This window comes from Tetrao urogallus (assembly GCF_951394365.1).
Source record: "Tetrao urogallus genome assembly, chromosome: 6".
Lineage (NCBI taxonomy): Eukaryota > Metazoa > Chordata > Aves > Galliformes > Phasianidae > Tetrao > Tetrao urogallus.
The window spans coordinates 38,133,696-38,146,231 of NC_136819.1; the positions used below are offsets into that span (position 1 = coordinate 38,133,696).

The following is a 12,536-nucleotide window of genomic DNA, read 5'->3' on the forward strand; positions in this document are numbered from 1 at the left end:
AGAAGGGAAAAATAGAGCAGGCTGCAGGGAAAAAGAAGCAGAAGAGGGCAACCAGCGCTGGTATCTCCTCAGCATCAGCTCTGCTACTCCAGAGGGTGCCTTCCCAACAGGGCAGGACTTGCACAGGACTGGCTGGGGAGTACCCAAGTAATTGCCCTGTGAGGTACAACGCCCCACCTTGTGCTCTGGCCTGGCTGAGGCTGAGCTGAAGCATCTTCCCTCCCCTTTTCCTCCCAGCACACACCATCCCCGAACACAAAGAAACCTTTGTTTCCCTCCATTGGCTTCCCCACCTGGATGCCACCACCAATTGCTATGGAAATCTGAGGGATGTGGAGAAGGGTTGCCTTCCACTCTGCTGTTGCAGGAAGGGGCCATGCAGAATGGGGATGATGTGGTGAGGGCGGGTGCCCATGCTGAGGTGACCTGGAACCAAGCAGCATTGCAGGAGCAGAGGATGAGCACTGGCTCTTTCTCCTCATCTCATTGTTTTGAAGGTGCTGGTTATTGCCTCCCACTACCCCTCTCACTGTTCCTACATCAGAAGGGACAAGAGCTCCAGGCAGAGAAGCAGACCCTTCATCAGCTGGGAACTGTTGCCATAATTCAGCTTCACCAGCCTTTCTTACCTCAAAAGTGCATAGAGGCTTTTCTTTTACATGCAGCTCAAAGACTCTTCTGTTTCACTTTCTTGTGAGGACTATCAAAGCTCTTGTGTATATATATATATATATGTATATATATATATATGTATATATATATATAAAATATTTAGCTGCTTTTGAGAGGGGTACCAGCACAGGTGAACTGCTCCTCACTAGACATGGGTCCTACCTCCCCCTACTCTGAGCAACACAGATTGAAAGGCAACAGGGGGAGAAAGTCCCCTAATTAGAGACGTAGTGGCCCCTTCTGTTCTCTCCCCATTGAGCCCCAGCAGGCCAGGAGCATCCGTCTGGGCACCAGAATCAGCTGTTGTCACCCATACTTCCTTGGGCCAGGCTCATACACCTCTAGTAGTTCCACAGACACTTGGGAAAAACTTTCTACTGCAGAGCCCATACCAGTGCCTCTCCCCAAGCTACATTCTTACCACACTTTCCTCTCGGTATCTCTCGACTGTAAATGCAGGCAAGCTCCTGCTGCAGGATGTGCTCTTATCTCTGTATTACAGGTCATGAAGTGACATGAGCAAAGGTTGAGTGCAAACCAGAGATATTAAGACAAGGTTATCTGTGTAGGCAGTCTCTGAAACAGGGCAGCGACAGTCCCAGGCATATGCTGGGATTGTCAGCCAGAAACATACCAGAGAGACACGTGTCCAAATGTTGTTTCCTCCCACTTCTCCCCCACTCTCTTTCCTCTGGAGTGAATTCATAAAGAGTGAATCCCTTCCAGTGCTGCCAGCTCTGTCCAGGATGCATGTGAGGCTGCTTGCAGTCAAAATAGCCAGCTCTGAGCTGACTCTATTAATGGAGGGAGACCTAGATATGCTTCTTGCCTGAGCCAGGACTTAGTTAGGCTGCTATAATTAACGACTGTGGCTCCCCTAAGAAAGATTCCAGCTGCTTTGCTCGGCAGCCTGCTCCATCAATTTTGCTCTCACATACCGGACATGCACCAAAACCCATTGCTGTGAGGAAAAAAGATGCATAAATCAGATGCATATGGGAAACAGGAGCAGGAGCAGAGGGGGTGAGACTCCAAAGAAAGTGATACTAATCAGCAGAATAGAACTGATTCTCAGGTTCCCCCATGTCAGAGAAGCTTGCAGAGTCACATGCAGCAAACCTGGCAGACCTCAGCACAAGGCAAGAAGCGTAAGCCATGTCCTCAACTTGTGTTAAGGCGAACAGTTACCTTTGCTGAACTATTTCATTTGGAATACTTCATTTCCCTCCTCAGGGGAAGCTCAGTGGAGATATGCCCCAGAGCTCCTCGTCAGCCACACTGTATCCTTTCCCATTTTCTCTCCCCAGACCATTCTCCCTTTCTGCTGTTTCAGAAAGCCTGTGGTTTCACACAGGTCACTCATCCGCTTGTCCTCCTGCCCCTGTTGTTCCCATAGCTGCTCACTCAGGCTGGATACTCTCTGAGCTGCTTGGGGTTATTCACCCTTCTCCCACATCAGGTCTGTTTTCTCTTTCCTCTGCCATTTTCTCCCATGTAATTCAGCTCTACCATGTGAATTGGCTTTTCACTGATACATTTTTGCTTTGCTCAAAGAGGATTAAGTAACTTCTTTCACCACAGCAGTCCTATTTCTGTCCTGTACCTGTTATCTGCGAACCTAGGGCAGCAGCAGCAGGAACAGTGTTTTATTAGTGGGCTGAGGGATCTGCCACACAGCCCTACCGCTCCCCACAAAGCTTACGCAGGTGTTTGCAGATAGAGTTCTGCTAACAATAGCATCTTCCCATTATTTCCACCAAAGCCAACTACTGCATTCTCTTTTCCAAATGCTATCAGCTCTTCCCTGCCCCTCAGTGAAAAGTTTCTATATTTAACACATCTACCAAGTCTGAAGTTTCTACAGGTGTGTATGGGTAAGCACAGAGCAGGGGAAGCCTGCAGCAAGGGCTGCTGGGACACACTGGCCAGGGCATGGACACCCTCACCCAGACACAGTGTAGGATGCTGGCAAGGAGAACCAACCCTGTGTGTCAAAACAGAAGCTGCATGGCCCCATGTCACAGCCTGCTCAGCTTTGTTGCATGCAATCAGTGCTGTGGCAGACTGCAGCAAGGGAAATAGCTGTGCTGGAGGAGCTCTGCCTTGCCTGCTCTGAGGATCACCTCTGCCTACATGTTAATTCCCGAATGAACGGAGCTTATCATCCTCTGCTTTAGCATCTGTGAAAGACCAGTGGGGCAAATACAGAAGGAGAGCTCCACTACATCCTGCACATGGATGACTCAATCACACCAGGCTAGAACAGGGCAAGACACAAGCTTTATCTCTCAGTAACCAAGATTAGACTGTGAATAAGAGGAATTAGCTAAAGGTCAAGCCAGCTAGAACAAGAATAATGAACACAGGCTTAAGGAACAGCTGTGTGCAATTTCTCAAAGTACAGCAAATTCTCTTTCTTTGACTCAGTAGCAGGGGGAGGCAGAGCAGTTCTGGCCAAGGGGCTGCAAGCCCCATCGTCCAGGAAGACCTCGCCTTCTGTGCACACCAAGTCCCACACAAAGCTGTAAGCACTGCCTTTGATCCCAGCTGACAGTCACAACCTCCCAGAGCAGTCTGTGTTGTCGCTGCAAGAAGGTCCCTTGCTCCTCAGGTCAAGGTGATGCACCCTAGGCCTCCAGGCCCAGCAGACAAAGGCTTCTCCTCAGAATCTTTGACCTTGTAATTAACACCTGGCCTGTCCGACTGGGAGGAGCTGGAACACACCGACCTTTGGAACCTTTGGAAAGTTCAATCAACTTCAAGGACCTTTTCTGGGAGCATTGGTTGAGGAAACAAAGAGCTCTGAGAAGTGCTGGAGCATTGTCATCAAATCGTTCTCAACATCACTATTTTTAGCACGGTGAGAAGGAGAGAAGGGAGCTGAAGAGGGTAGGCTGGAGCCCCAGCGCATGGGATGGTGGCAACAGGAGGGCCTCTCTTAGCATGCACATGCCTCAGCCCCATGCCTGACCAGAGGAGGGAAGGGGCTATGGTGGTGGTGATAACACACTTTTAAATTTTATTTATTTTTTTTAAGAGAGGAAGCTCCATTTTCATCACCCCACCCCCATGGTCAGAATATGAGACCCACAGATAGAGCTGGAGATAATGGCAGGTTGCCATGGAAATGTGCATTTAGTCTCACTGTTTCCATGGCAACTGAAAGACATACCATTCTGTTCCTCTGAAGGATGCCAAAGGTAAATGAGCACTGATTAAAACAGGGGCACAAACTTGGGCTCTAATCAACCACAAAGAGTAGGGCCATAAACTCCTATTGCTCAAGCAGGAAATATTAAGAGCTTCATAGTGATGGGAAGGCCAGAGGCAGGGAGCCCTGCACACAAACTACTCCCTGCAGAGCCAGGAATTACAGCCCTGCTGTATTGGCCCAGCTCAATGCCATGCCCAGCTTCAGCTGCCTAACTATGGTCTTTCTGTTTGTAGTGGGATGCTAACCACCCCAAATCCACGGTCTGCTAGGCTGTTTCCTGGCTGGATATCTGCACAAATCAAAGCCAGTAACAATCTAATCCTGGAAGTCAAGCAGAGCAAGCATACTTCTCAGAATCCAGCAAGAGCCAAACCACGCCATTAATCCTATGTGCCTAGCCCCTGATGGTGCTTGATTGAAAGACTCATCCTCTTCTAAAACAAAACAAAACCAAAAAACAACAGCAATAAAAAGATTACCCAAATGGAAGCTGTGTCTCCTTGAATCCTGGTCCTTCTTCCATGCTGGCTGACATTCAAATCAAACAAGCCATTAGGCAAAGTAATCCCTTTCTCTACTGCCAATCCATCAAGGAGCTGTTGATCTGGCTTGTTCCAGAGGACAGTGGATGTCCTGAGAGCCCCTGCTGGTGTGCGTGGAAGAACAGGCAGAGAATGAGGCATCAGAATGTTGCGTATCCTATTACACACAGCTAATGAACCCAACTGCTGCGTTTGCGAATGGAAGCAGCATGCGGTTCAGTCCTCAAGCACACGATGTAACAACGCATCCTGGGAATACAGAGAGCTTGCCCTGAATTTAGAGAACTCCTCTGGCCAATCCCAACTAAGGGTGTGAATAGGGGAGTTTATACCACTCCAGTTTCTACTCCGTGCTGCCAGTGGATGTTCAGAATGCTTGCAAAGCTGAAGGCAGTTGTGATACAAAAGTATTGCCTTCATAGCGTGGGACACAGACAAGAGAAGACTTCTGCTTGCCTGTCACTGCCTTTGAGTGAATCCTCCACCATGCATTGGATTCAGGCAAGTCCTAAGAAAGCAGGAAATTATATTACCGTGTGGAGGAAGCAGAAGCCCAATGGGGTGCCTCTGAGAACTGGCTCTTCTGCCCTAGCCATCTTCCTGACTCATCCAACAGGTCAGTACAGATGTAGAATATTACAAGGAAGACTTGAATTTAGTTAAATTTTACACAAGAATATTTTGGGGTGTGATAAGCACTTGTTCTCTTAATACCGGCCCTTGGCTGATTGCCTAGGTGCCACCCAGCCCAAATGCTCTGTTTAGCAAGCAATACCTACAGCAGCCCACTCAAAGCAAGCACCGTATCACCACGCATATCCCTAAAGCACTATTTCTCCACCTCTCCCTGGAAGAGGTGCAAGTTGCCCCAGTTAATAAGTGGCAGAAGCTATCGAGTTTTAAGAACGGAGTTGGAATGCTGTTCTTAAAACATGCTGGTTATCCACCAAGTCCCTGGAGAGCCAAAAAGCCCTGACCAAAGCAAGGATTTCTATGACATCTGTCTCTATCCACCTGTCACTGGTACTGATGATTGTGCCCTTTCCCTTGAAGTTTTATCTTAACGTAGGTTTCCATAAATATCTTTCTTGATCATTCCTTGTCAGGTGGGTGAACCGAGAGAATCCTTCATGTGGGAGCAGAGAAAAGATTTTCCACTGCAGCTTCTCATTTGCAATGAATTTGAATTTGCCAGCATCTTCAGCTCCACACTGCTGTCCTAATCTCACAGTTTCAGTACAAGGGCTGCAACACATTCCCACATTACAGGCACCACACAGATGTGCCAAAGCAGTCCCTCACTCTCCAGGCAGAACTCTAATCCTCTGCATTCTTTACTTTGTACAGTGGTGAAATCTTCCCCCCACTAAGACTAGCCCATGTACAAACCTTAACTTTCTTTTTTTTTTTTAAATTTCTGCCAGAGCCAGAATCCAGCCTTTATTGCCTATATAGGCAAAATTCACCAAGGTCACCTTAATTCCATTCTGCAATATGACCCCCTTGCCAGCTTCCTAGACACAGAAGTTTCCAATTTATAATGTACTGACATGGGTTTCTTTCAGATATACTTTTTTAAGACAACATGGTTACAGAGATAACAAAGCCTTTAGCATCCATTCCATACTGGGTACAGCAAGACTAGTAGTTTTGGCCAGTAGATTTTAGCTGCTGACAGGAAGCAGGACTAGCAGGTCAAGAGCAATGCACTGTACAGATGAAGCCTCTCCAGCTTTGAGCAATTTCTCTGACATAAAGACTATGAGTCTGGAGTTAAGACAAAATCAGCTCTAGCCTGCCTCCAAAGAAACTTTTGTTCCTGCATAGGTCCTGCAAGGAGCACATTCAACCTTACTCAAGCTGCAAGTCTTGTCCAGAACAGCCAATCCTAAAGAGTAAGGGGTCCACCTAGTGCAGTTACAGCAGTACTACCAAAAGTGCACACAGCAAGGCATGCATGCAAGCTTCCCCTGAGCCCAGCAACAGGCTGCTGGTGACGCTGGTATGAACACAACATTTCATTTATGGTTGGACCGGATAATCTTGGAGATCTTTTCCAACCTTGGTGATTCTATGATTCATCCTTCATACAGTCCCTGCAAAGAAGGAGGGAAGTTATCTGAAAGTGGTTGCACTCCATGCAGACAGCACTCGCTTGATTTACTTGAACAGTGGAGAGTGGGCAAGTGGCACCTGGTTAGGTTCTGTGGACAGAGCCTGTACACATTTACTAAGTACAGTAACCCAGGTGGAATACTTATAGGGGCTAAAGAAAGGTTTTCATTTACAAAAACAAAAACCAACCCTTGCTATTTGCTGGTTTCCTCTTTTCCCTTCACTACTCCTGCACTTACATTTTCCATTGAAAAGTGCCAAAAGAGACTTGACCAAGGTCCAATCGTATGAAACAGACCAAGAGCTAGATTACATACCTTCTACTTCAGAAAGCAATTTTTCATTGCTCTGCTATCCCACCTGAAAAAAATATATATCTAATGTCTTCTACCTACACATGCTTTTAGTTCTTCTATCTTTTGAAGGCATTTTTGGCAGACATTCAATTCAAGACCTAGGAGATTGTGGTATCCTGCAGGGGTTTAGGCAAGTCTTTTCATCATATCCTTTGGCTCACTACAGCACCACATCCAGCTCTGTTTGATAGGGACATAAGCATGTTGACTGCAGGGAACAAATCAAAAGCACCAGACCAAAGGAACTGCTGCTCCAAAGCCCACCCATATTCCTCAAGTGACAAAATTGCATAGTTTATGGATGAAGCTAACATTGTCTGGCTATAAACTAAGCATGAGAAATCAGCAGGCGGACACAAAGTATATGTATGTGTTGCCGACTAGCTTAGAAAGGAATTCTGTAAGCTTAACAACATGAAGAATGCCTATGGCATTGGGTCCTCAAAACCTCATGGTTTGCTTTAAGCAGTTCCCCTGAAACCAAAGTCAAGCAGTCCTCCCAGACTCACGAGAATGATTCAAGTCTTCGACAATTTGGTTTTGATCAGATAAAACACGAGAGGGAACAAAAATAGTTTTTCCATCTCTCACCCAGAAGCATGTGAATCACGTGATTTAAAGATTTAAAAGAAGCACGTGATTTAAAAGACATCCAGTGGCAGATAAAAAGATACAGAAAACTAATCAAAATGTTGTTATCTTGGAAACCTCTATTTCTCCCTTTTTTTTTTTGGAAATTTCAGAAAGGAAAGGAGTTGTTTAACTCTTTCATAACACCAGACAGGATAAATGGTGAGGCAAATTATTCTCAGTTAAGTCACAATGACTTAAGGTCACTCATGCAATACTCCAGAACTTCTTTGCCTTTGTCACCTAAACTTCCTTTCCTGTTAGGAAGACAGTGGATTCACTACGAAACTTAAGAGATTGTATGATATAAAAAGCCAAGACATGTTTAGGAACAACCTAGAACAGCACTGGGGATAGAAGGCTGTGTATTTTATTTATATACATATGCACACACCACTTTTTTTTTTTTGCTTCTAAAATAAAACAAATAGCTATTAATTCTTCCTACCTCAGTGTTTGAGCTTCACTTACTTTGAACATGTCAAAACTTTCATTCCAAGGACTGAGAGCAAAACTACTATGGGTTCCTGGGACTGAGACCAGCTTGAAAAAGCTAAGTGTCCAGAAAAGCCCACAGAACGTTGAACAGCCAGCAACACTGGTAGGTATAAATCCAATTCAGATGAAAAAAAATTGGTAAACAGTCCTAGCTGGAATGAACCCAGATTCCACCCACCAGAAATGCATGAGTAATACCAAACAACCTCAAATACATATTTTTTTTTTTTTTAGTAAGAACTCTCAATAAACACACACATATATACAGCCATCTCTTGTAGAGACAAGTGGTTCCACATTCTGGAGAAGGCAGGGTGAGTCTGCGCCACTGAGCAGGTGATTCACAAAGCACTGAGGATGCTTCTGTTTGCGTTATTATGGCTACTTCATATTTCTGAGAGGAAGGCCAAAAAGTCTTGGAAACAGGCTCAGTTCAGACACATACAGCTGGTGTCATCTGTAACTGCTGTGTTACAGGGTTAGGAAGATGAGAAGGATCAACTGGGAAATGATCAAACAAAACCCTCTGAAGACTGCCAGGAAACATCTGCAGCCAGCAGTCATCCATAAGAAGTCCAATCAGAATTTGACAGAAAAGGAAGTCCCACAGGAGCATCCCTTCTCTGCCTGAGGATTGCTCACCACCTGGAATGAGCTGCGAATCAGCTCCTGGCTGAAGTCTACCATGGAACCTTTCACAAAGGCCAGGCTGTCCACATCCACAACTACACGGGCACCACCTTGTTCAAAAACCCTGCAGAAAAGCAGCACATTTAAACATCAGTTGTGCTACAGATACAACCAAGAAGCACAGCCTGAGCACCTCTCTCATCTTGCAGTCTTTGTCCTTCCAAGATTTTGTACCACACACACACCCATCTTGCCCCCTTTGCACAGAACAGCCCCTCTGTCCTTGCCTGTCATCAGGATTTATAACCGTGTCCAAAGAAAACTTGTACTGGAACCCCGAGCAACCACCTCCTTCCACCTGCAGCCTGAGAAACTCTGATCCTTCTGCAATCTCCAGCAGCCTCTACGAAACAGAAAAGATTAAAAACAAACAAACAAAGGCTCAAGCCATGTTGAACGAACAGGCAAATGCTGCAACACCTCCGCTGTGCACTCGCGGCAGGCCGGACGGTTCGGGAAGCCCTCTCGGGGCCCTACCTTCACGCAGCTCTCGCTGAGGTAGACCTGTCCCTCGTTGGAGTCGCTCTCCGTCGGGCCCGGCTGGGAGGAGGACGATGCACACCGCAGCGAGCGGCCCAGCGCGCAGACAGGGGCCGGCGGGGGGCCGAGTGGCGCTCGTCCTCTGTGCGACGAAGCAGAACACCAACTGCTTCAGGGAGAAGGAGGGGAAGAAAGGGCGAGCCTCAGCGGGGCCACGCCGAGCCCCCGGCCCCGCACTCGCCGCCCCCTGTCACAGAGAGAGGCGCTGCCGAGTCGGTACCTGACCCGACCACACCGCGCCATCCACCAACAGCGCCTCAGCGCCGCCATCTTGCCTCTCTCTCCCTCCTCAGCGCCCCGCCCCACCCCGCCCGCCCATTGGCTGTCCGGCGCCGTTATTTCCGGCGCGAGGCGCCATGGCGCGTACCGAGGCGGAAGCGTTCGGTGGGGCGGGTTGCTAGGCGACGTGCGGGTGGGTCGAGCGAGCAGTGGCGCCCGCCGGGGTCTGGCTGTGTCCCGACCTGGGCTGCGGGGGAGCGGTGGCCCACGCATAGGGAAGACGTTGACACCGCTGTGTCAGCCCGGTCCTAGGTTTGGAAACGTGCTGTGGCTGAAAGCACGTAACTCGTATTTGTCCTTGAAAGTGTTTGCTTTTGAAAGCAGCAAAGAAAAATAACTTTGTAAATAATGCAGCGCTTTTCAGCAGAGTGTGTTTGCAGTGGACTTAGCTGTGAGGGTTATTTGCACTGAGCAGTGCCCTGAGACCCTGACAGGGATCAAGATGTCATTGCAGGGGGAATTACGCAAACAGAAGAACAAACACAGGGCCTGCTCTGAAGGATTTCTTATGATTTTTCCCGATACTGACTTTTCTGTTTTACTTTCTTTATCAGGGAGGCCAGTTTTCCTTTGGGTTGGGATTCATGACCCTGGTACTGCAAACACAGACATGCTCAGCTTTCTGCATGTGCTGCAGTTCCGCGCGGCCCCCTCCCGCTCCTCACATCTCTGTGAGAACAGGATCCAGCAGGATTGGGCAGATGTGCAGCCTTCATCCCCGCACTGGGTGCGTAAGGCGCAGTTCTCAGACGCAGTCTCCATGGTTTCACCACCGAGCCTGCGTTAGCACCAGCGCTTGCCATCTCCCAGGCCCCCTCTGCTCATATTTCCTGCCTCGCATTTCTGCGTGTGTAGGTGTTTAATGATTCTTCAATTAACTCTTCACAGTCAAAGCAGGGAACTCATGCTTAATGAAAGGTTATGTGCATTTTGTTAAAGGTGCTTTTCCTCTTCAAAAACTTGTATCAAGGGCTTTGTGGAGGATGAATCTTCACTCACCTGACCGAGTCCAGAACTTGGCTGCCAGCCTGAAGCTGAGCGGCTCTGCCTCGTTTCTCTCCCTTAAACCTGATCATTTGACATGTGACACTGGTCCGGCCTGTTGCTCAAAGGTGTGCCTACAGTTAAAGGGTTGCTTATCATTTACTCACGTGCTTCGCCTGGAGGAATTCCAGGCTGCAATCCTGTTCCCTCACTTCCAGTCAGGTTTGTGGAGAGTCATACAGTGGCATGACAGAGGAAAACCAGTCATCCCAGTAGGAGGGGATCATTTAAAGTCAGCACAGCTCGGGACTTGGTGACTATTAGCTTTCTCACACATCTCAATCGGAACAAGGCAGTGCCTAGAACAGCTTGACCTCCTTGCAGCACAGTGGAGGCAGAGGAAGTACTTAAATCCAAGATGACATCTGCTTGACAAAGTTATTGTCCATTAAGCATGTAGTAGGCAGCTCCATACAGAGATTTAACAACTGCAGGAAGCAAAAGTATTTTCTTTGGCATAGGCATAGAAATCAAGCACGTGGTGGAGTGCCTGGAGTAGTAAACATGTAGTTAATATTATGTGTATAAATCCTAAAAGGCTCACTCCCACGGTGAATGTGGCTGCCAGGCTGAGGGGGCAGTGCTTTAAAGAAATGCAACCACATGCTTTTGCTTATGTATACCACCTTGCACATGTAAATAAAGACTGGTTTGAGCTGTTTAGTTTTTCTCACTCTTGGATTAACTCTGATAATGTTCACATAAAACCAGGAAAGTATCACAGGTGGGGTCCCAGAGGAGCTGGTGCTCATCCAGTTAGCTGCAAACAGCTGGATGCTCAGATTAGGCGTATTGGAACAGTTGATGCTTTTAAACACATATAGGGGGTGTTTTTTGAGTTATTATCAGTGCACCTCTGCGTTTGGAGGAATGAATCAAGAGCTCCTGGGAAAAAAAGGGAGAAGGATGGTTCTGCTTCTCACACTGCACATGCTTTTCTCTCTCTTGAAGAATTTATTGTGCTGAATGCTGACATTTCATGGCCTCGTGTTGCATCTATATTCATTGCAAACTCTTTTTGGATATTTGATGTAGCCTGCTCCCTTAAAAAAAAAACACTTGTACTTTCTACATGCCCTCAGTTTTACCAGCGTCAGATGTCTGAAATGGTACAAGTATTTTCAAGGCATTTCTGGATGTTGTTGCATTACTTTAGATTGAGAAAATGAGAGAGTTGGCCTCAATCAGAGTTAATTTAGTCTGATTAATAATCCATTGCTCTGGCGAGTGATTCATGTGCTGGAGGCAAATGTTCGGAGTAGCCAGGCCATGTAAGGAAGGAGAACAGCTGTTTCTTTGCACCTCTCTATTACCAGTGATCGTTTTTTCTTTCCGCCAGCTATGTAGTCAGGGGGTGTTATTGTCTCATCCAGAATTAAAATCCATGTTTTCTCCCTTCCTAGACTGTGGCTTTGTTGGTCTTGTGGTTCTTGATAACTTGATATAATCTGATTGTACTTTTTTTCCCCCTCCTCATTCTGCACACTTCATGTTTTGGGGAGTTCCTTAAGCTCTCTTTAAGCCTGCTGAACTGATGAGGTCTGCCTGCAAGCTGGGTTCTCTAACTATTCTGCTTGTTTCTACAGTGTGTGTTTAAGGCATTTTATCTCAGTGGAAAACTGGGCTCGTTTGAGTGATTCAGAAACTGATGACAAGAAACCACTGCCATGGCTGTGGAATGTGAGTGTCCCGTGGTGCATTCATTGTGAATGCTGGTGATCTACAACAAAAGGAGCATGTACTGGCTGAGAGAGCAGGAGAAACTGATGCATGATGATGATGATATGGATTTTCTCTAGAATACCGTTTCTGTATTCACTGCCACTACAGTGCCTGAAGGTCTGTGTGTTTACCAAGCTGCAAGTGCAGTGCTGTTACAGGAATTTACATTCATTGGGCGTAGCTGCTCATCAAGCGGAACTTCAGATTTTTTCCTCGGGTAATGGAGTTGGTGGG

At 47.1% G+C, this 12,536-nt stretch overlaps 1 protein-coding gene across 1 annotated transcript; it reads right to left on the reverse strand.

Moving 5' to 3' along the window:
- Positions 1-8,460: 8,460 nt before the first annotated feature.
- Positions 8,461-9,527, reverse strand: ISCA2 (iron-sulfur cluster assembly 2; the record flags this gene model as incomplete). The annotated part of the gene is made up of 5 exons (XM_079536608.1): positions 8,461-8,574; positions 8,670-8,781; positions 8,945-9,060; positions 9,195-9,366; positions 9,478-9,527. 5 exons carry the CDS (start codon positions 9,525-9,527, stop codon positions 8,461-8,463), a joined length of 564 nt encoding a protein of 187 aa, XP_079392734.1.
- Between the last annotated feature and the right edge of the window lie 3,009 nt (positions 9,528-12,536).